Source organism: Cannabis sativa, chromosome 4 (genome assembly GCF_029168945.1).
Source record: "Cannabis sativa cultivar Pink pepper isolate KNU-18-1 chromosome 4, ASM2916894v1, whole genome shotgun sequence".
Taxonomy (NCBI): Eukaryota; Viridiplantae; Streptophyta; class Magnoliopsida; order Rosales; family Cannabaceae; genus Cannabis; species Cannabis sativa.
Window position 1 is genome coordinate 12731718 of NC_083604.1, and position 21229 is coordinate 12752946.

At 36.2% G+C, this 21229-nt stretch overlaps 4 protein-coding genes across 5 annotated transcripts; 2 read left to right on the top strand and 2 right to left on the bottom strand.

Moving 5' to 3' along the window:
• The first annotated feature begins 318 nt into the window (after positions 1–318).
• Positions 319–7083, top strand: LOC133036665 (histidine kinase 3). 2 transcript variants are annotated; one of them, XR_009687262.1, is made up of 11 exons: positions 319–1845; positions 2185–2466; positions 2694–2863; positions 3073–3285; positions 3551–3737; positions 3817–3868; positions 4008–4237; positions 4426–4524; positions 4738–5861; positions 6032–6393; positions 6499–7083. XR_009687262.1 is itself a non-coding variant. In XM_061113286.1 (10 exons), exons 1-10 carry the CDS (start codon positions 1357–1359, stop codon positions 6297–6299), a joined length of 3114 nt encoding a protein of 1037 aa, XP_060969269.1. In that variant the 5' UTR covers positions 356–1356; the 3' UTR covers positions 6300–7083. The 2 variants fall into 2 exon arrangements, 1 of the variants encoding a protein (XP_060969269.1); XM_061113286.1 differs by having other exon boundaries at positions 356–1845; positions 6032–7083.
• A 4104-nt stretch (positions 7084–11187) lies between these two features.
• On the bottom strand, positions 11188–14010 carry LOC133036668 (DNA repair RAD52-like protein 2, chloroplastic). Its single transcript, XM_061113289.1, has 5 exons — positions 13126–14010; positions 12985–13022; positions 12795–12886; positions 11927–12078; positions 11188–11471 (listed from the first exon to the last, which is right to left on the bottom strand). The coding sequence occupies exons 1-4, from the start codon at positions 13578–13580 to the stop codon at positions 11941–11943; spliced, it is 723 nt and encodes a 240-aa protein (XP_060969272.1). The 5' UTR covers positions 13581–14010; the 3' UTR covers positions 11188–11471; positions 11927–11940.
• A 207-nt stretch (positions 14011–14217) lies between these two features.
• LOC133036666 (uncharacterized) lies at positions 14218–16216 on the bottom strand. The gene is made up of 6 exons (XM_061113287.1): positions 15835–16216; positions 15510–15752; positions 15303–15430; positions 15051–15209; positions 14784–14966; positions 14218–14681 (listed from the first exon to the last, which is right to left on the bottom strand). The coding sequence occupies exons 1-6, from the start codon at positions 15998–16000 to the stop codon at positions 14436–14438; spliced, it is 1125 nt and encodes a 374-aa protein (XP_060969270.1). The 5' UTR covers positions 16001–16216; the 3' UTR covers positions 14218–14435.
• A 21-nt stretch (positions 16217–16237) lies between these two features.
• Positions 16238–20385, top strand: LOC133036667 (U2 small nuclear ribonucleoprotein A'). Its single transcript, XM_061113288.1, has 8 exons — positions 16238–16381; positions 16454–16494; positions 16585–16714; positions 16834–17039; positions 17118–17291; positions 19037–19087; positions 19209–19382; positions 19917–20385. Exons 1-8 carry the CDS (start codon positions 16300–16302, stop codon positions 19920–19922), a joined length of 864 nt encoding a protein of 287 aa, XP_060969271.1. The 5' UTR covers positions 16238–16299; the 3' UTR covers positions 19923–20385.
• Positions 20386–21229: the final 844 nt, after the last annotated feature.

Sequence of the window (21229 nt, forward strand, 5' to 3'; positions counted from 1 at the left end):
TTTTGTAAATATTATAATTAAATGGCTTAATTATTAAAATAATTCAAGTAAGGATTTAAATATAAATATTAATTACTAAAAGAGGTCTTGTTAAATATTTAATTAATTATGTTAAGAAAATAGTTAATTATAATTAAATAATTCTAAAAAAGGAATGTCTATTTAATTAATTATTTTAAGAAAATAGTTAATTATAATTAATTAAATCTAAAAAAGGAAAGTTTCATTACAAGAACTGCTATTACGAGTTAAAAAAAAATGTAACCATATAGTTACAATAAAAATGTAACTTGAATTGAATAACCCTTTTTTTATATTATATTATATATATATATTAATAATTTTATCATTATTTTTTTTGGGTAAATTTCCTACAGAGGATAGACCTTACACTTACAGGGTTAATGGCCTCTTTTAGCAGACATTTCTCCCACCGTATTCTTTCTCTATTTTCTTTTAAATTTTTCTTTATTGGCTTCTTTCTTCCAATTTTCTTTCTTAAAGGGCCATGAATCAACTCTGGTTAGCTCCTTTTCCCTCCTCAAACTGCTTCATCCACTTCTGTTTTCGATCCATCTTGTTTCACCTCCTGTGCAAAGATCACAACAGTTTAGTTTAGTTTAGTTTTGTTTGGTTTTCTCAGTCAGTCAAATCTCCAAAACCTCAACTCAAACACCCACATGCTTGAATTTTCCTCTTTGTTTTGCTTTCTAATTCATGGTCTCTCACTCACTCACTAACTCTATCTCGTGTGCTAGATTTCTTGTCAGATTCTTTGTCTGTGATTTTGATTAGTAAACACTTGGGAATCTTTGTTTGCAACTTTGGCTCGTTCCTTATTCTGGGTTTTGGTTGGTAGTTTACAAGATAAAATTAAATTCTGCTTAGAATTTGAAACCAGAATCTTTGGGATTCTTTGATTCTAAGCTCTAACTAGTGATTGTCTTGTTAATATTGGGCTTTCTCATACATTTTCCCAAGTTGATATTTTTTGGTGTGGATGGATAAGATGGCATCTTTATTATAGTGAATTTGAGGGGGTGGTATTTCTTCTTCTTCTTCTTCTTCTTCTTCTTCTTCTTCTTCAAAGATTTGATTTTTATTTTTTCTTTCTTCTTCCCTTAACTGTGTTGAAGCAGACATTTCTCTGTAGATTTGATAGTGGGTCTCTCTCTCTCTCTGTCTCTCTCTCTCTCTCTCTCTCTCTCTCTCTCTCTCTCTCTCTCTCTCTCTCTCTCACGCACAAGCACGCGCGGGTTTCCACATCAGATTAGTACCTGGAATTAGCAAACTAGGTGAGACCCACATCGAAATTGGCACTGTGACTTGTTTAACTTGTGCTGGTTACTGCTGTGGATGAGTTTGCTTCTTCATGTATTTGGGTTTGGTTTTAGGGTGGGTCATCTTCTTTGGGCAATATGTTCCTGGATTATATATGTGATTTCCATGAATTGGTTCCTTAATAGTGGAATTATAGACACCAAGACTGGTTTGCTTGGTGATGGTGGCAAGGTATGCCTCAAATGGTGGGGGAAGATCTCAGGGAGCTTTAATAAGATCCACCATCACTATTGCCAGTGTTTTGGGTCCAAAAGAGTCAGGAACATGTGGTGGAAAAGGCTTTTGGTTGTTTGGATACTTGGTTGGACTATTGCATCTTTGTGGATCTTCTGGTACATGTGCTCCCAAGCTACAGAGAAGAGAAAAGAAACTCTTGCAAGTATGTGTGATGAGAGGGCTAGAATGTTGCAGGATCAGTTTAATGTGAGCATGAACCATGTTCAGGCTATGTCCATCCTCATTTCCACCTTCCACCATGGCAAGTACCCATCTGCTATTGATCAGGTACCTGGATCTCCTTTCATAATTAACAACCCATTATTGGCCTTTTATTGTAACTGTAATTTGGTCAATAATTGTATCTATTTTTTGTTTTTTTTTTTGTAGAGCTCAATTCACTTACAGACTTTAGGATACTCGAGTCTTGTCTTGTCTTATTCTTTTACTTAATTTTTGGGTTTAGTTCAATAAGTAAATTAGAGAATTTTCCAAGGGTTTATGTCAAGATTTTTAAGGTTTGCTTATTTAGCTTACGTTCAGTCCCAGATCTGAACTCCTTCTTTTTCTTAACTAGTTAGTGTTAGCATCTTTTTAACAATATAAACTGACTTTTAGAACCTGTAGACAACTTTTGCAGTTTACACTGAGAGAACTGCTTTTGAAAGACCTCTCACAAGTGGGGTGGCATATGCTGTAAGGGTCCTCCACTCTGAAAGGGAACAATTTGAGAAGCAGCAAGGCTGGACTATCAAGAGCATGGATGCCCTCGAACAAAACCCTGTTCGTCAAGATGAGTATGCACCAGAAAAATTGGAGCCCGCCCCAATTCAAGAAGAATATGCTCCTGTCATCTTCGCTCAGGATACCATTTCACACGTGGTTTCTCTTGATATGCTATCTGGAAAGGTAATTTTCTTTCATAGTTTTTGGAGACTTCTTGTTCTTATAGTTTTTTGGTTTGCTCATTTTTTGATTGAATTGTAATCACACAGATTATGCATTGCTATATATAAGCAAAATTCGCTGGCCTCAAATTCATCTTTACTAGAACATTTTCCCTTCTCTTCTTCAATTAGATCTCTTGATTTGTTATCATATGACATTCTCAAAACTTTTCATATGCTGTATCACAGGAAGATCGTGATAATGTATTGCGTGCTAGAGCATCAGGAAAAGGAGTTCTAACTGCTCCTTTTCCGCTTATTAAAACAAACCGCCTTGGAGTAATATTGACATTTGCTGTCTATAAAAGGGACCTTCCCTCAAATGCAACTCCAAATGAAAGAATTCAAGCTACGGATGGGTATATTTTCTTCAAATCGCATACATGTTAACAGAGTCTATCTCTTTTCTTTATGCTCTAATTTGTTGAATTTATACCGAAGATTGAAATGGGATATTTTGGTTCATTTGTGATAGCAAAAGGGCATTCAATTACATTGGAATATTTGTATCAACTAGATCTAGTGGCAATTCGCAATTAGTTTATTTATAATACTACTGCTGTTGCAGGTATCTTGGTGGGGTCTTTGATATCGAATCACTTGTGGAGAAGTTGCTGCATCAACTTGCCAGCAAGCAAACTATACTTGTGAATGTATATGATACTACTAACCAATCACAACCAATCAGTATGTATGGTTCAAATGTTTCAGATGATGGGTTAAAGCAGATTAGCCGCCTAAATTTTGGAGATCCTATTAGAAAGCATGAGATGCACTGCAGGTAACTGAATTAAAATTTCAATTGTAGCTTTTTCGTTGCTATCATATGTCTTCTCACTTTGCATTGCTATAATAAGGACCAAAACCATAGACTACATAGTAATTGTTCTGTTTCTCATTTAAAGAAGGGTTGTTCTTCTTCTTTTTCCATTTCAAACTACATCAGTAGATATTTTTGTTGTAAAGCTACAATATGCAATTCAACACTATTTAAAAGATAAAATGATCAATGTAAATTCACAAAGCTAAATTTATTTTTATCTCAGATTCAACCATAAGCCACCATTGCCAATGGTAGAAATATGTACCTCAGCTGGAATTTTGGTGATAGCCCTGCTCATTAGTTATATATTCCATGCTACTGTAAATCGAATTGCAAAAGTTGAGGATGATTACCACGAGATGATGGAGCTCAAAAAACGAGCTGAGGCAGCTGATGTTGCTAAATCCCAGGTATTTTTAATTACAGAATACCTTTCTTTAGGATTTTTCCATGTGCATGTCGATCTAATCAAACTTAAATCCCTTGTAGTTCCTTGCTACTGTGTCCCATGAGATCAGAACTCCAATGAATGGTGTCCTTGGTGAGTTTTGAGTTTGTTCTTGATTTGTTTTAAGTTATGTCTATATTTTGCTGCAAAATAAAATTATGTGTATTTAAATCTAACATTAGTAACTGCACAAAGCTTGATATCTGACATGGTAGTTCTCTTTATATCATAGGAATGCTGCATATGCTTATGGATACAGACTTAGATATAACTCAAAAAGATTATGTACGAACTGCCCAGGCTAGTGGAAAAGCACTAGTATCACTTATAAATGAGGTTTTGGATCAAGCTAAGATTGAATCTGGTAAGCTTGAACTTGAGGCGGTGCGCTTTGACCTGCGAGCAGTTCTTGATGATGTTTTGTCACTCTTTTCCGGAAAATCTCAAGAAAAGGGAGTAGAGGTAATATATTTTTCCATTTTTTGATTCATCTCTTCTCTCTTCTAAATGCATGGGATGGTATTGCAAACTTCATTGTTTTGTTCCTTTTATTTGATTGATAGAGACAACAATCAATTAATTATAACAATTATCATTATCTGAAATATGTCATTTTGAAACTTATATGACACTATTTGTTGGACGGGCAGTTGGCAGTTTATATCTCAGACCGGGTTCCTAATATGCTAATTGGCGATCCTGGAAGGTTTCGCCAAATTCTCACGAATCTCATGGGGAACTCAATCAAAGTAAGTATTTTCCATGTTTAGTTGACATGGAGGCTTTGAACATTTAGACTTTCAAAATACATTCAAATTGCAATACCTTGTTGAGCTGAACAATTCTTGTGTTTTAGGCAAAAAGATTTAATGAAAATGGCATGTATTGGGGAATTCTTGCTTTCTTAATTGTGCTTTGTTCAAAATGTTGTAAACATATTTATTTTACTTGAAATCTTGCAGTTCACAGAAAAAGGGCACATTTTTGTCACAGTTCATCTTGTTGAGGAGGTAATTGACTCGATAGATGTTGAGACTGAAACCTCATCAAAGAACACTTTTAGTGGATATCCTGTTGCAGATAGACGCCATAGTTTGAGAGGATTTAGAGATTTTAGTCAAGAAGGATCTAGTTTTCAATTCCCCTCTGATCAAATAACCCTCATTGTCTCAGTTGAAGACACAGGGGTAGGGATTCCTTTAGAAGCCCAATCTCGTGTTTTTACTCCATTTATGCAAGTTGGGCCATCTATCTCTCGGACACACGGGGGAACAGGTATTGGGCTGAGCATAAGCAAGTGTTTGGTTGGCCTTATGAATGGGGAAATTGGTTTTGCAAGCATTCCGAAGATTGGCTCTACCTTTACATTTACAGCTGTTTTCACCAATGGTTGTTGCAATGCAACCGATTATAAGAGTCAGCAAATCAACAACCAACCTAATACTGCATTCTCAGAATTTGAGGGGATGAGAGCTTTAGTTGTGGATTTCAGGCCTATCAGGGCAAAAGTGTCAAGATACCATATTGAGCGACTTGGAATTCATGTTGAAGTAGTTTCAGATTTAACTCAAGGTTTGTCCATGATTGGCAGTGGGAAAACAATTATTAATATGGTCCTTGTTGAACATGAGGTTTGGGATAGGGATTCAGGGGCTCAGGCTTTTGCAGTAAAAATTTCAAAAGATGATATCAGTGTTCGTCCAAAAATATTCCTTCTAGCGAATTCTACTGGCTCTCCTAGAGCAATTACTTCAAGTTTCGGTGTTTATGCTCCAATTGTCATCACGAAACCCCTGAGGTCGAGTATGCTTGCTGCTTCACTAGAACGTGCAATGGGCGTTAGTAATAAAGCTAATCCCCGTAATGGAGAACTTCCCAGTTTGTCTCTCCGCAGTCTTCTTAAGGGGAGAAAAATTCTTGTCATAGACGACAATTGTGTGAACCTCAAAGTGGCTGCTGGTGCTTTAAAAAGATATGGTGCCGATGTGGTTTGTGAGGACAGCGGGGTGAAGGCACTCAAATTACTTAAGCCACCCCACAATTTTGATGCATGTTTCATGGATATTCAAATGCCTGAAATGGACGGGTATGTGATCTGTCGTGGCATTTTTTTTTAAGCTTTTGATTTGAGAAATGATTTAAGGGCAAATACTCTTAAGTTATAGTCTTCTAGTATCATAAGAACTCCCTGCACCTTTTCACTCTTTTTCTTCATCCAAATAAAATAATGTCTTGTACTAATTTTGCTCACCATAGGTTTGAAGCTACGAGGAGAATCCGTGCAATGGAAGATGATTTTAACAGTCATGTTCATCATGGAGAAATTGTGGAAGGTTATGAAAATAGAAGGTGGCATGTGCCAATTTTAGCCATGACAGCAGACGTCATCCAGGCTACGCATGAGGAATGTTCAAAGTGGGGAATGGATGGCTATGTTTCCAAACCATTCGAAGCCGAGCAGCTTTATCGTGAAGTCTCACAATTTTTCCAGTTTACTTCTTCAAATGGGAATATACAGGGATAAACTAATTGTACCTGTGAGATGCTGAAGGCTTAAGAACAAGCCAGCACTTTAAGAAATTCAGGAACACTTCATAAACCCCGGTTTCTTCCCATGAGTAAGTTCACTAACAAAGCTTTAGTGCGTATAGTAATTTTTCATTTTTGAGTTTTTGCTGAAATTTTTTGCTTTCTCTTCTGTCTTTGTTTTTCTTTTCTTCCAGAGATTGATTGCTTTCTGGTGATAGTGTACATAAGGGCCCTGCTTGATTGATTGGTTGGGATTTAGAATGTTTCTTAATCTTTTCTACGAGCCAAAGTCAAAGCAGATTTAAATTTTTCATGTAAAGTTACTCTTCTCTCCTAGCCTTTCACCGAAGTTGGTAAACTGGTAGTAGTTGAATTCCAGTTCGAAGAGCTTTGAATCCAGAATTTCTTACTTGGAAATAGAAAGAAAAACAATGACTTGGGGTGCACCATACAACTTAAGAAAACTAAGATGTCACCCTTTTATCTGAATTTAATTTAGTGTATCTATCTTAGAGGGATGATGATTCTGTAGAGAGAAAGATTCAATTAGAGTTTTTTCATTTTGTAAGGGAGCAAAGGGAGAAATTGTAAGGTGTATATTTGGTTACAATAAAGAAGAAAAATGTATAAATAATATTTAGTATAGGATAGGAGTTCATTTTTCCCTATTATTTTTTCCCTAACAAGATTCCAAAACAAAAAACTTTATGTTACCTCACAAGAATTGATGTAACTTATACAGTTCGATGAAATTTGAGATACTTTTAATTCTTGTGTAACTTGCTATACATGATGCATTAATATCAGTCCTCTTATTTATTTATTTTGAATAAACATCAATTTTAGTAATGTAAGAAATGGTGAATGAATTGTGTATATTATTCTTGTAAATAACATAAATCTTTATACAATCTTAGAGAAATTAAATTAGAAAAGTAGGAGAGATAATAAGTTACGAAATATTTACAATTGATTGATGTTTTTTTTTTTTTTTTTTTTTTATTTTTAAGAAAAGCGTAAATATATTAGAATTAGTAGCAGTTAGACCTCATAGTCATTATAAAATAATTGTTCCGGGATAGAGAAAATTGGGATACAACAGAACTTTTTGTGGGTAAATGTCCACTTAGCCACATTATGGGCAACATAGTTACAATTTCTACTAATATTCGAAAAGATACAACTAACAAAATTAGAAGAGGATTGCAAACAAAATGAGACATGGTTCTCGTTTCCTCGCGGTGTCCAAGGCAACGCAGCAAGCCACCGCTTCACCACACAGAGCATCGGCAAACTCCAAAAAAGATGTATGGACCCAGATGGCCCTACCAAGATGGTCTCTAGCAACAACCGACGCACACATGCGGTCCAACCCCACTCTAACGTCACAGTTAAGCTTTATCCAGTCCAGTGGGGGGTTGCCAAGCGTCCATCTGACGCGGAGGCACGTCTGGAAAGAAAGAAGTATGATAAACTGCAAAAGAAGAGCGAACATTGTTAATACATTTAAATAAAATTGATCGATGTTAATCATGTCTAGCTTGTTACAAAGATAATTAACTCGTACCCAATTTAAAATCTGTGTAGAAATGTCTCTTAATTGTTATGCAGTTTTCACATATTCTGTAGAGATCAAGTCTTCTTGAATTTTTTCATAAACAAAATAATAATCAATCTCAATGCGTTTAGTTGGCTCATGGAACACAGGATTTCAAGTATGAAGAGCAACTTTATTATCACACTACAATTTTGCTAGTACTAAAGTCTTAAATTCTACTTCAGTCAAAAGCTGATATATCCATATTATCTCACATAGATTTTCATAGCTTTATATTTTGATTTTGCACTGGATCTGGACACAATATTTTGTTTTTTCTTCTTCCAAGAGACTTTAGGTCGCGGAAGCTTGCTATTGTTTTGAATATTGGTCGCGGACACGTGTCATAATCTTGCGATCACATACGCCTCCACAAGTGACTTGTACCTTGTGAGGGGTATTCGTGGTTTTTACTATCTTTCGTGTGGCGACCACGCGATACGCTTGAAGTTGCTCATTTCTCCCCTTCTTACTTAGTAAACGTGCCTAGCAAGAAAGGAATAGTGCCTCTGACGGCTGGATGACATGAGGAAGAAAGATCTCGATATTTACGGGTCCCAAGATCAGCATATAGGACCTCTCGTTTCCCCAGTCATAAGATCCTTTTTGACCTCTCCAAGCTGTTGATCTTTTGGAGCTCTTTTTCCTTTTCAACATACAAATCGTCTGTGGCGGCATCCTTATTTTTTATCATTTTTATTCAAAGTCTCACTTTTTCTCTACAACTCCTTTTCTTTTCCTTTCCTCTTGCCATCTTTTGCATGTAGAAAGAATTAGAGGGTTTGATTCAACGTCTACCCGTCATTCGCATCGAGCTTTTTTCAAATGTTGTTCCCCTTTAGCTAAACCGAAAAAGTTCTTCGTCAGAGGAGGCTTTTAGCTTTCAGGCTGGTTGCGATCATTGTATCAACTGGCTACAGAGTTTTAGAGTGAACTTTTTGGAATCGCTGACTATTCCTTCTGTTTTGCCAAGTACTCTAACCTCCTGTCTGGGTTTCTTGGCATTTTCTTTCTAGGACAAGAAAGGGTTTGGTCTAGGTTAGAGTCAGGGTCGAACTTGGGTGGTACGGCGAGACTGTGAGCATATGAAAGAAGATCCCGCCTTTTCATTCGTTTACCTTTTTTCTTGAAAAAGTTTACCCTTCCTCCCATGGATTTGAACCAAGACCCTCTTGTGGACAAAGTCATGTCCGCTGCTAGGGACTCCGTACAGATCGCCAGAATACCTCTTGTAGGACAAGACCAAACCGAAGTCTCAATAGCAGCACCTCAGCTTGTGGAGATTTTGGGAACCATCCCTGAAGATGGGCCTATTGCGGAGGAACATTTATCCACAATTACCAGAAGAGGGAGGTTTCCTTCACCGGCCCGAATTCGTTCTGAATCTGTGTTGGAGATGGACTAAAAGGCCAACTGCTTTCAGAAGACCAGATGGACCACAAGCATACTCTGATGTCGCAGGCCTTCGTAACATTCCTGGTCTGATGTGGCGCAGGCTCTCCATTTTTGGAGAATCTGCGTCCACGAGTGTTGATGGTTTTAGCGCATGGAGTTGGTCCCACATTTCTAGCGGCGCCCATATCCCTTTAAGGACTTACTTTGCTCATATAATTGCAAAAATTGGGATTATGTCCTTCCAGCTAATCCCCTTGTCTTATAGACTCTTGGCTGGGTGGTATGTATTTTGCAAGATTAATAATCTGGAAGTTCCTTCCCCGGAGGAAATCCTCTACTTTTACTGTGTCAAGGCCAATCCCATGAGGACGGACATGTCCAAGTTAGGGTTTTTCCGACTAGATAAGCGCTCGAACTCTTATTGTCCCGTTTGCCAAACGGAGCGTTCCCACGATCTCCGGGAATATTGGTTCTTTTCTTCCGGGTTCCCTATCAATAGGGTGCCGTCTCTTTAGTTGAGCTTCCAACTACCAGGTATTTTAACAATTTACTACAAGTCTCACTCGTTTTTGGGTTCTGCTACTTCTTGCGTGCGACTCAGCATTTTTCTTTTTTTATTTACTGCTGAGCTTCCCCCACAAAGCATTAGGACGAAAGAGATAGCTAGGAAAGAGGGCCAATACAAGGCCTTCTCCAAAGAGCAACTGAAGGTTGAAGGCTTAGTGGCGATCGAGCTTCTCCGTAGGTCGGGTTTAATCACTAAGTTCCAGAGCATTGATACTCTCTTTTCCCTTCTCCATCTCCAGTCCTGGTAGAGGAATGGCAGCCTCCTCCTCTCGGGTGGTTTAAGCTAAATTGTGATATTAAAGTAAGTCTGGAAAGCACGTGTATCGCGGTTGTGGCGAGAAACCACCTTGGTGTGGTGTGTGGGGTGCATACGACAAGGATGGAGTTTACTGATGCTCTGTGTGGAGAAGTTGCAGCCTGCTGCTTGGCTATGAAAGTAGCTAAAGATAAAGGCTGGAGTTTTATTATAGTGTAGAGTGATTAAGGGTGGTTATCAACTCGCTCAGCGGACAGGAGGTTCGTTGGGAGATTAGTAACTACTTTGCATTTTGTATTAGACTCTCTCAGTATTTTACTAGTGTAATTTTTCTTTTGTTAGTAGAAACTGTAATTTTATCGCCCATAATGTGGTTAAGTGGGCCTTTACCCACAATCGATATTATTGTGTGCCTGTTTCTTTCTTTCCGAACAATATTTTTTGTAACGATTGCAATGTTTAATGATATTTATGCACACTTATTTCAAAATAATAATAATAATAATAATAATAATAATAATAATAATAATAATAATAATAATAATAATAATAATGTAGAAAGTTATTATATCGTTTGGGAAAAATTCCACCTTATAGCTAAAAGTATAAGTGTTTTTCTAAGTATTTGGATATCATTAAAAAAAAAAATTCTTTTATGAATAAATTAATAATTATACAAATTATTTTAATTTTTAAAATATTTTCTAGAAGTCATTTGAGAAAGTTACAAATCTTAACTTCTTCCAAAAATACTTATCTTTTCATTTTTTATCGAAACAGTCCTAAAAGGATCTTTTTAATGCTATTTTTTTTTTTTTTAAAAAAAAAAAAAGCGTATAGAAACTAAGCCAAACATGCCCAATTATCTCCATCTTCGCTGTTCCAATAGTAATTTTTCTATTTTCCTTTAACAATTTTTTTTTAAACAATTATTTTTTACAACTTTGATTCACCTTGTTTTCTCCTAATTTCTTTCATTCCTTGTACGTTTTGACTCATATCTTTTAATCCAATTACACGTGAGGTTGTCTTCCTATGTTCGGCAACAAGTATCAATAAGAATGATAATAGAATCGAATGCTATGCTAAATTTTATTTTCAGTACTTAAGACTATCTGTCTGGTATATATACCTTGATTATCTTGAAACATGTAAAAGGAGACTACATAGAAAGAATTCAAAAGAAACTTTTTTTTAATGAGGAAAAAGAAAAAAACTCTTTAGAAAAAGGGCACACCAAACTTCTCCCGTTTACGAAGCGTTCATTTACCTAGTTCTCAAGAACAGTGAACTTTACAAAAAGAGCTCCTACAAACAGGCATACCAAAACAACAGCTGGTTCCATCATGTTCCTAAATTTCAAGGAAAGAAAAATATCAATTACATAAGGTAGACCAATAAAATAAAGTATTTTTTGGCCATCTAGGAACCCAATTAGACATACCATCACCATCAAAATCATATAATTTCACTCATTATTTCAAGTGCGTACTACGTCTGTAATGATGTTTCTTCTGTTTTTGTTAATGGACATTCATTCTTATTAGCTAGTTCTTAATTATTCATCTAGAGTAATGGAATACAAAACTAATGATCCGTTACATTTGAGAGATAATTGAAGATATCCTTCTACTGTACCAAACCAAATAGACCTAAACAAATTACTACACAATATCAAACAATAGTTAATATACTCGGTTACTAATTCTCGTGTTCTACTAAGTATTTACTTTTTACATAATTGAAAGGAGGAAAATGCAATCTCACTTCTAAGAAATCAAACAACCAGTTGACACAAGTTGAATACCTCATCATTAGAATCTATTCTTCATGATACAAGTACAGGCCGAGGCCAAACCGAGCACATGCTCTGCAGAAAGCTATCTCCTCTGCTGCAGCAACGGGATCCACAATATGGCTATCACTAGACGATATTGTACCAGATGACTCCCGGAATGCCTGTATTTAAGTATGAGATGAAGTTAAATACTTGAGAAATATTATTAGACATTAATGTCATTTGAGTAGTACAAGCATAATTTAAAAGCAATCGTTCAGGCTTGTGGGCTAAACTTGTAAGTCATAGAACAGGAACAGGGTTGATGAAAGGATCTTAACAGTGTGTTTAACAAATAGAAACCTAGAATGAATTAATCGAATCATGTCATCGCATGATCCAAAGTAATAAATTGCTTTAGATTATTATAGCTGAAATGTATCCCAAATTCCCAATCACATAAGTGCAAACCAAAACAACCCATTCCTCATTGTTGAATTTTTACAGTAGCATCCAAATCAACCAAACACTTACTTTTCCAATAGCCAAGAGTTAAAAGGCTACTGGATAATCAACAAACTAAGAAATGCATGTAATGAATACAAACTAAATAATAAAGGGATATATGAACTTCCCTTAACTAGATTTATCTAATCCTATTTCCTTTCCTATAGAAACTGGAAAATAAGTTACGAGTACAAGCTCAAGTACCAACTTTATTGCTTTTTCACAAGGATAATACCTCCGTTTACATTGGATCTTATGTTACAATTATCTTCAAATTATTGCCAGGATTGTCTTGATGATGTTTCAATTTGCAATTTTGTAGGTGGTTTACTATTCTATTCTGTTTTGTTGATAAAAGATCTTGAAAAAGGAAAAGGAAAGAAAGAAATACCTCTCCGTCAGATCCCCTTACAGTGAGACGATACACAACAGTGACAGAGCCGTTGTCAGAGAATATAACATCACGTATTTCTCCACACCAACCTGCAAAGCCATCATCAAAGAAAGATGATATCAATTTGAAAACACACACACACACACACACACACATATATATATATTAATATAATACAATGACGAACCAGGAGCATAGAAGCTCAACATCCTGTTTGCGTGGTACCTACACACAAGAAAACGAAGGTGAAATTGATTAGATCAATCCATTTGAAAATGATATGATTAGAAGGAGAAGAAGAAGAAGAAACAAAGATTGCGGTGGTTACCAGGGGATAAAGGGGGTGGAAGAAGCGAGAGCTGGAACATTAGAAGTAGATGGGGTTTTGACGATGATGTTATCAGGAATTCTTTTGTTGAGGTCCCTCAAGATCTCAGCCAAAGGACGCGTAATACAAGAAGAATTTGCCGGTGAGAATGACTTATCCAGTGGAACCACGTAATTTGAATTGGGAACTCCGCTTCCACCCTTCTTCGCATCGCTGCTGCCACTGCTGTTTCCTCCGCCGCCGCCGCCCGTGCTGCTGCTGCTGCTGCTGGTGTTGCGGCTCAAAGCGCGAACACAAACAAGACCTGTTTTCTTCCACTTCTCAGAATTAAAACTAGAATTAGGAATGGTCAAGAGAGATCTTCCCTGGTTTAAATTGAACGAAGACAAAGACACCGATGCTGGCGATGCTGATTTATGCATCATAGGATTGCTGCAACTGCTCTGCAACGCCATTTTCTTGGCTCAATTTGCCTCCGATGATCACCCACTCACGAACGAAGGAAGAAAGAAAGTAAACGCCTCCTTCAAACTCTGACTATCTACACCTTTCTCTCGATTACTGGTAGATGAACCTCCCCATCTTCGCTTCTACTTCTTATTTTTATATTACTTTATTTTACTACCATTCTTGGCTTTTGTTTTATTATTAATTAATATTATTCACACTACTACCAACCCAAAACCAAATGTGAATGCAAATTATTAATATTTACTATTTTTTTTCTTTCACAATATTAGTTCTTTTTTTATTTTTGGAAAATAATGTTAGTTCTTTTTTTTCGAGCATAAAATTAAAGGTTTATATAAATGAAAATGATATTAATAATAAATAGCAGTACACCCCTGTTGCACTCCCACCTACCCCCTCCTAATTCCTAGTTCCACGTTCGTAAATTATAATCAATGGTTGTGAATTTCAGCCCAGCCCAAGTAACCGATTACCCGCTCAGCCCAATATTCCACCTTTGTCTTTTTTGACTTTGACTGATTGGTAGGTATAGGGGTTGATGCCTTTCCCAAAATTAAGAATAACAAATAAAGGATTTAGTATATAATAATGTCAAAGAAAAGCAGCCAAAGATCGAATTCATAGCCATGTAATTTCTTGGATTTTCATTAATATGTTATTAGCTATCTCTATCCATATCTCTAAACTATGTATCTGGTCAAAATTTAGCTTACATGCAATAATGATAGAGCATTGGCATTTTGACAGCCCAAGGAAAAGAAAAAGGAAAAAAGAAAATACAAATTAGTGGACAATGTATCGGTGAGTGGAAATTGCCAATTGGAATGGTATATCTTTGCTTATGAGCTTGAGTTGGGGAGCTTTGTGTGAAAGATGAGCTGAACCTCATTGAGTAAGGCTTCCAAATCGATTGCATAGTCCCTTTGAAATTCATCATCATCAGTATATGTTGTCAACAACTCCCGTAGCTGTTGCCTCATTCTCTCCAATGCAGCATCAAAGGCACATACATCATTCAAAACTCCAGCAGCAGCCTCACTTGTCTTCCCTTTCAATTGCAGTACACTTTTGATTGCCAAAAGGGCCTGTATGCATTATTCCAACCCATTACTAGTTCATTAGCATCACACACCACACAATGAATAAATACTAAATAGAAAAAATAAAATAAATAAATAAAACATCACCTTTTCCTTTAGATCAAGGTCAGAAGAAGCTGTTAGATCAACAACAGACTTCAACAGAATGCCATTCCTGAAAAAAGAACCATGTTTTTCAACCTCCAAATCCGCAGCAACCGCAAGATCACCCACAAGAAAGACAGCCTTCTTTTGCAATCGAATATCAGTGGTTGAGTTGCTCAGTATGTCCTAAAATACATTGCATTGTCATTACATTACATACATTGCTTGAAAAATAACAATGATTGGTTTATTTAATGAGACTGCTCTCACCTGCAATAGCTGCACACCAGCTTCCGCAAAGAACAATTCTTGACCAACTAAATTGTTTCGAATTAAAGCCGAAACAGCATAGAGCCCTTTGTTGGCTTCTTCTACACCATCAGATTTCACCATCTTCATCAGCCTGGACAATGCCCCGAGTTCCAGCACCTGATCACAATTATTCAACTCAAAACCTATTTTTATATTTAAATCTTATGTCATTGACATTCCACGCATTACTAAAAAGGAAAAAGGGCATGCCTTGCTCTGAACTTCAGGATTATTTTGACTTGATTTCCCAAGTATCCAAGCAGCAAGAGTCCTAGTATCCGAATCAACATGGTTGAGCTCTTGTATAACCACAGCAAGGCCTCCAATTTTGCTTAAATCTAGCGAACAAGAACAATAATAATAATATTAAGTATAATTCATAATTAGAAAATGAGAAAAGAGTGAATAAAATGGTACCATTTGCATTATGAATTGGCTCAACAAGTACAAGGAGCTCCTGTAATGCACGATGACGATCTTCCAGTGACAAAGATGAATTACTCAAGTCGTTTATTGCAATTTTCATAAGCTCGGCATCGGACGGCATGTGTAGATTTTGTATTAATTCCTTTAGTTCTGATTGACGCTTCTTTATCTCATCTTGGGGTAATTGCTGCACGTCTTTGGCTGATTCTTCCAATTTCGCAGGATCAGAATGGCCTGAACAATCAAACGAATTAAAATTCGAGTTTGAGCTGATAAACGTTATTACCAAGGGAAAGAGAAAGTGAAAAAGAGAGACCGATTGCCCACTGCAACATTCCGTCAAGCGAAGAGAAACCTCCATCGATGTCATCCGCTTTCTCCTCCTCTATCGTCAAAGACATAGAAGATGATTCATTGAGGCGGTCTGCGCTGGTCATGGCCAAGACCATCAACATCACTACTAGTAAGTGTAGATTCGCCATGGATGAGTAAACTGAAGCTAAAGAACACTCCTTTCCTTCCCCCCTTCTTTCACTATCCTCTTCTTAAGTAGTATTTATTTAATGAAATAGTACACGTCATTCCGGGTAACCTACACCGTTGATACACCATCCAACGGTTCATAAAACTTACGATATGTAATTTTATTGACTTGTTTTAAGTGACAAACGATATGTCGTTTTTCAGTATAGTTATATCGGCGCGAGTTAAGTTAGGCAGGCGCTTTCTTCTCCTCTCTTAAACCCTAAACCGCAGAAAGAAGAAGAAGAAGAAGAAGAAGATGGTGAGGCTCACAGCCGATTTAGTTTGGAAGAGTCCTCATTTCTTCAATGCCGTTAAGGAACGAGAGTTGGATCTTCGAGGTATGTATATTTTTTGTAGCCCTACTTTTCAATCTAGAGTCTTTGCCTTACTCGTCGTTTTGTTTGATTTAGGTAACAAGATAGCTGTAATGGAGAACTTGGGAGCTACAGAGGTATTTCAGTTTTAGATAATATTACTTCACTAGTTTTCCTCTTTGTTGAATTTCATTTCATTTCATTTTTATTTTACTTTCATTTCTCAGGACCAATTTGACACTATCGATCTGTCTGACAATGAGATTGTAAAACTTGAAAACTTTCCCTATCTTAAACGATTGGGTACTTTGCTCATAAACAACAACAGAATTACTCGTATCAACCCTAACATTGGAGGTAAGTAAGTCTAGTCAAGTCACTGAGTCAGCTCAGGTTTTGTCTGTGATCAATAAAACTCTCTTTTGGAACTGAATTGGATTCATTAAATTTTGGTTTTTTAATGTTACGAATTGCAGAGTTCTTGCCGAAGCTACACACATTAGTTCTTACAAACAACAGGCTTATCAACTTGGTAGAGATTGACCCTCTTGCCTCCCTCCCTAACTTACAGTTTCTTAGCCTCTTGGACAATAACATCACCAAAAAACCTAATTATAGGCTCTATGTCATCCACAAACTAAAGACTCTTCGGGTTCTTGATTTTAAGAAAGTTAAAGCTAAGGTAGTGTTTTTTTCCTCTCCCTTTAACCAAACCCCAATAATATAATGTGTGCCTCATATCCTCTACTTGCCTTATCAGGAGAGACTGGAAGCTAAAAACCTGTTTTCTTCCAAAGAAGTTGAAGAAGAAGCTCAGAAGGAATCTGCGAAGACCTTCACACCGGGGGAGACTCCTACTGATACAGAAACTGCAGAGGAAGATGTATCACAGAAACAAGTTGCACCAACACCTGAGCAAATTACTGCTATTAAGGTACTGTGTGCCCTCTAGCTCTTACATTTAAGACCATCACTATTTGAAATAGCTTACATTATAACATTCTTAGATAATGTTACTTGACCTTGCTGATTAAGGTATAAGCTGTTAAACTGACAGAACTATGAAAAGATTTACTTGCCATCTTTTAACGTTAATTTTGCTCAATTAGTTTATTCATTCTCTTTCACACAAGTATCTTTCAAACCAAAGCATGCAATTGCAGTGCTAAAAGACTTATTCTAAATGCTACGAGAATTTATTTTTATTTATTTGTTTGGAAAGGTTAACAATTTCAAGCTTTTTCAAATGAGAATCATAAAATCTCCTGATGTTATTGAATAATACAAAATGTGACCTCTAGCTTATACTATGAAATTACTTAATTTTGAAATTGCACTTGTACTTGTACGATAAAGAAGGTGGTTTAGTTACACCTCTCACTTTGCCACTCATTTGTCATTAATGGTGATTGATGGGTGAGGAAAATATTCTTTTGTATTATTAAATTACAGCCAGTGGTATTCCACATCTTATCAAGTTAAATATTTAGGAGATGTGATTTTATTTAAGTTGGATGAAATGGCATGTCAAGGTGCAATATGTAGATCCTTACTTCAAATCTTGTTATTGTGAAAAACAATATGTTAGGACTGGTTTGTTAGCATGGACAGTTGGCTGTTGGACCCAAGGAGTTTAGGCGTTGTTAGGTGTTAGGATAATAAATAAAGAGGGTAAATGGGTAATTGTAGTAAGAGGTAGATTGTATGGCTTGGGCAGTAGATGGGATTCAATGGAGAGGGTGCGCAATTATTGTGTAACATTTGGAACTCATTAGAATTCTTAGGGATGCATCAGGGATCCTTGAATTTCCCCTTCTATCTTCTAATTCCTTTTATTTTCTGAGCTTGAATGTCAATATAGAAGGCTGAATAAAAAATTTTAGATCTAAGTTCCTATGAGGCGTCATGTGGGAATTGTGGTAGCTCTCTTTGATGTTTGCAGCAGGCAGCAGCGTAAAGACTAAAGAGAGTAGTGGTCAAGTTAATGAAATCTGGACTGAGCTTTTCTAATTATTTAAATAGCCTAAAAAAAAAGTCATCTCTGAAAGAGTCGCCCAACATTCAAGCTCGGAATCTAAACCAAACGTTAATGAATTGAGGGACACCTTTTTCAATTATATGATTGTGAGGTGCCATTAGAACCAGTGCCTTACCTCTTAGGTGGCTATACTTTGAGGTCATTCCAGCCTGCCTCAGTTTCACATTTTTAAATGCTAGTGAAGAGGAGGGAGCACTCTTTAGACCATCTCCAGTGGGAGATGTAATGTGTCCACTGTCAATGACATAAATTTTAAACGCTAGTGAAGAGTCTTATAAGCCTATTATCTGTATTTGGTGTATTTCCTTGACTATCAATACTGTAAATCCAATTTCAGCATTAATTTTTCTTTTGAGTTAGTCTCTGTGATTATCTGGGTCCTCTTAAAATAAGTTTTGATCTTTAGGTTAAAGCCCTGCTCCACTCACAAGTAGAAACGAATTGATCCTCGGGAGCTCAAATAGTCAAATACATAGTTTTTTGTGGTTTCAGGTTCTAACTGTTGATGTTCTATCTTTCCGCTTACTTCTGTTCTTGAGGAATGAACATATGTACATGTGTGCGTGTATTATATGTATATATATATGCTTGTACGAAATTAAAATGATCTTACCATAATTGTCACTTTTATTCTTTCGCAGGCTGCAATTGTGAATTCCCAGACACTTGAAGAAGTTGCAAGACTTGAGAAGGTGCTTATCTTTTTCCCATGTTTTCGTTTTAGTTGGAAGCTGTTTTCTCATAAATTTGTCCTTGTTTTCTGTATGTCCACTTTGCATTGCTACTGTGATCTTGAATAATATACTTGAGTAGGCCTTGAAGTCTGGTCAGCTTCCGGCGGATTTCAACACTTTGGTTGGCAACACTCCATCCAACAGCATTCAAGAAACAAATGAAAGTACAGTCCGGAATAGTGAAAATGATGCTGATGTTAAATCAAGAGATGTGAAGGAGCATGATAAAGATGAACCTGTACCCATGGAACAGGTATTAATGACTTCTGAACTATTTATTTGTCTTTTTGATATATTCATTGTCCCTAGTGCTACAACTTCCGAACTATTTTTAATGTATTCATACGCTCTTCGCTTCATTCAACATTTTGTATTTCTTTGATGTATTCATTTGGTCCCATGATATGCATATTTTATAATTATTTGCCTTGGAAAATATTTGGAAATAATCTATCAAGGGCTGCTCTTTGGTCCCCTCAGCTTTGGTCTGCTATGCATACTAAAAGGGGTTCTAATCTCTGGAAACTGTTAATTAATAAATTGATTCAGTTCGGTACTGTTCTTTTTTTTTTTTTTGGACCATGCTATACTCCCTGAAGTTTATGCAGTTTCTCTTTCCTAAAGCTATAACCAACCATATCTATGTTATTCAAGTATTAGGCTTCAATATACTTGGGAGTAAAGTTGCTTGTTAACTTATTATTTTACATTTACATCCCAGTTAACTTAACTGTTCTAGTATATCGGTTTCGGTTATAATGTGGATCTTCATTTCATATTGTTGCAGGAGTAGATACGATCAATCGTTCTTAGGGAGCAGCATTTGCTATTGCATCTGTGATGGCTGATCTGGAAAATAACAACTGAGATTCTCAACAATCGCTTTATGTGAGGAATTATTTGCCAGTGTCATTGCCATGGCTCTTGAAGTTCTCTTCTGGCCTAAGGGATGCTGACCTTTGTTTTAATTTTTGTTTATTATTTTTATGAAATTGATTAGAAAGGTATATTCTGCATGAAACAGTTGAGGCTTGTGGAAAAGTTCCCTCGAATTTTATCACTGGTTTCAAGTTGTTTTTTCTGGATTTCGAGGAGTGCATTTAGGACCGTTGACCATTCGAAAGGGGTCACAAGTTTACACTAGTGTGAATTTGGTCAGTGATATCCAATCCAAATTGATTGGATCGGTAGATATACAATGATTTACTTGGAGCATCTCCAATGCATTTCTATAAAAAGAAAAAGTTGTATTAAAAGTCGGACTTAACAGTTAGTATTGGGAAAAAAAATGGTATTTTAGCCACAAAAAAAGTTGGTTTTTAAGATTGAAATACTGTAAATATTCTTTTGAAGTTTTATAAATTAATTAAACATGATTCGGAAAACAAATTGTATGGCGCGTCTCAGCAGTCAGCATTATTGTTTCAAAATAATATGGTATTTTATTTATACTATTAAAAATAAATTGCGGAATCAAGTTAAAAAAATAAAAATAATAATAAGTATGACAAATTTTAATAGGCAATATTAAGGGAGTTTGCGGTGAAGGAGGCACGGGTTGACAAATTTTAATAGGCAATATTAAGGGAGTTTGCGGTGAAGGAGGCACGGGTTGTAATTTTTTTATTCAAATTGTTATAAAATAATATAAAATAATATAAAGTAGATGAGAAGAAAGAAGAAGAAGATGAAGAGAGAAAGAGAAAGTGAATGAGAATTTCTGAGTTATTTATTCCAATGGGGTGAACCCCTATTTATACAAATACAAGAGTGAGATATTAAGAAACTAAGAAAAAGGGAAACTAAGGAAAAGAGGAATGTTGATTACAATTCATGGTAATAAATAAAAGATTTGGACATCCACATAATTATTAATATTTATAACACTCCCCCTTGGATGTCCATATAGCTGCCTTATTAAAAATCTTGCTGAAACATTTGGTCAAAGGAAAAAGAGTATAGTGTAAACTAACTCCCTCCCCCTCATTTAGGCATTTGTGGAGATCTTCTAATCGACGAATTTCGATCTTGTCTGCCGTCTTCTCAAATGTTGATGTTGGTAATAGCTTTGTGAATAAGTTTGTAAGATTGACACTTGAT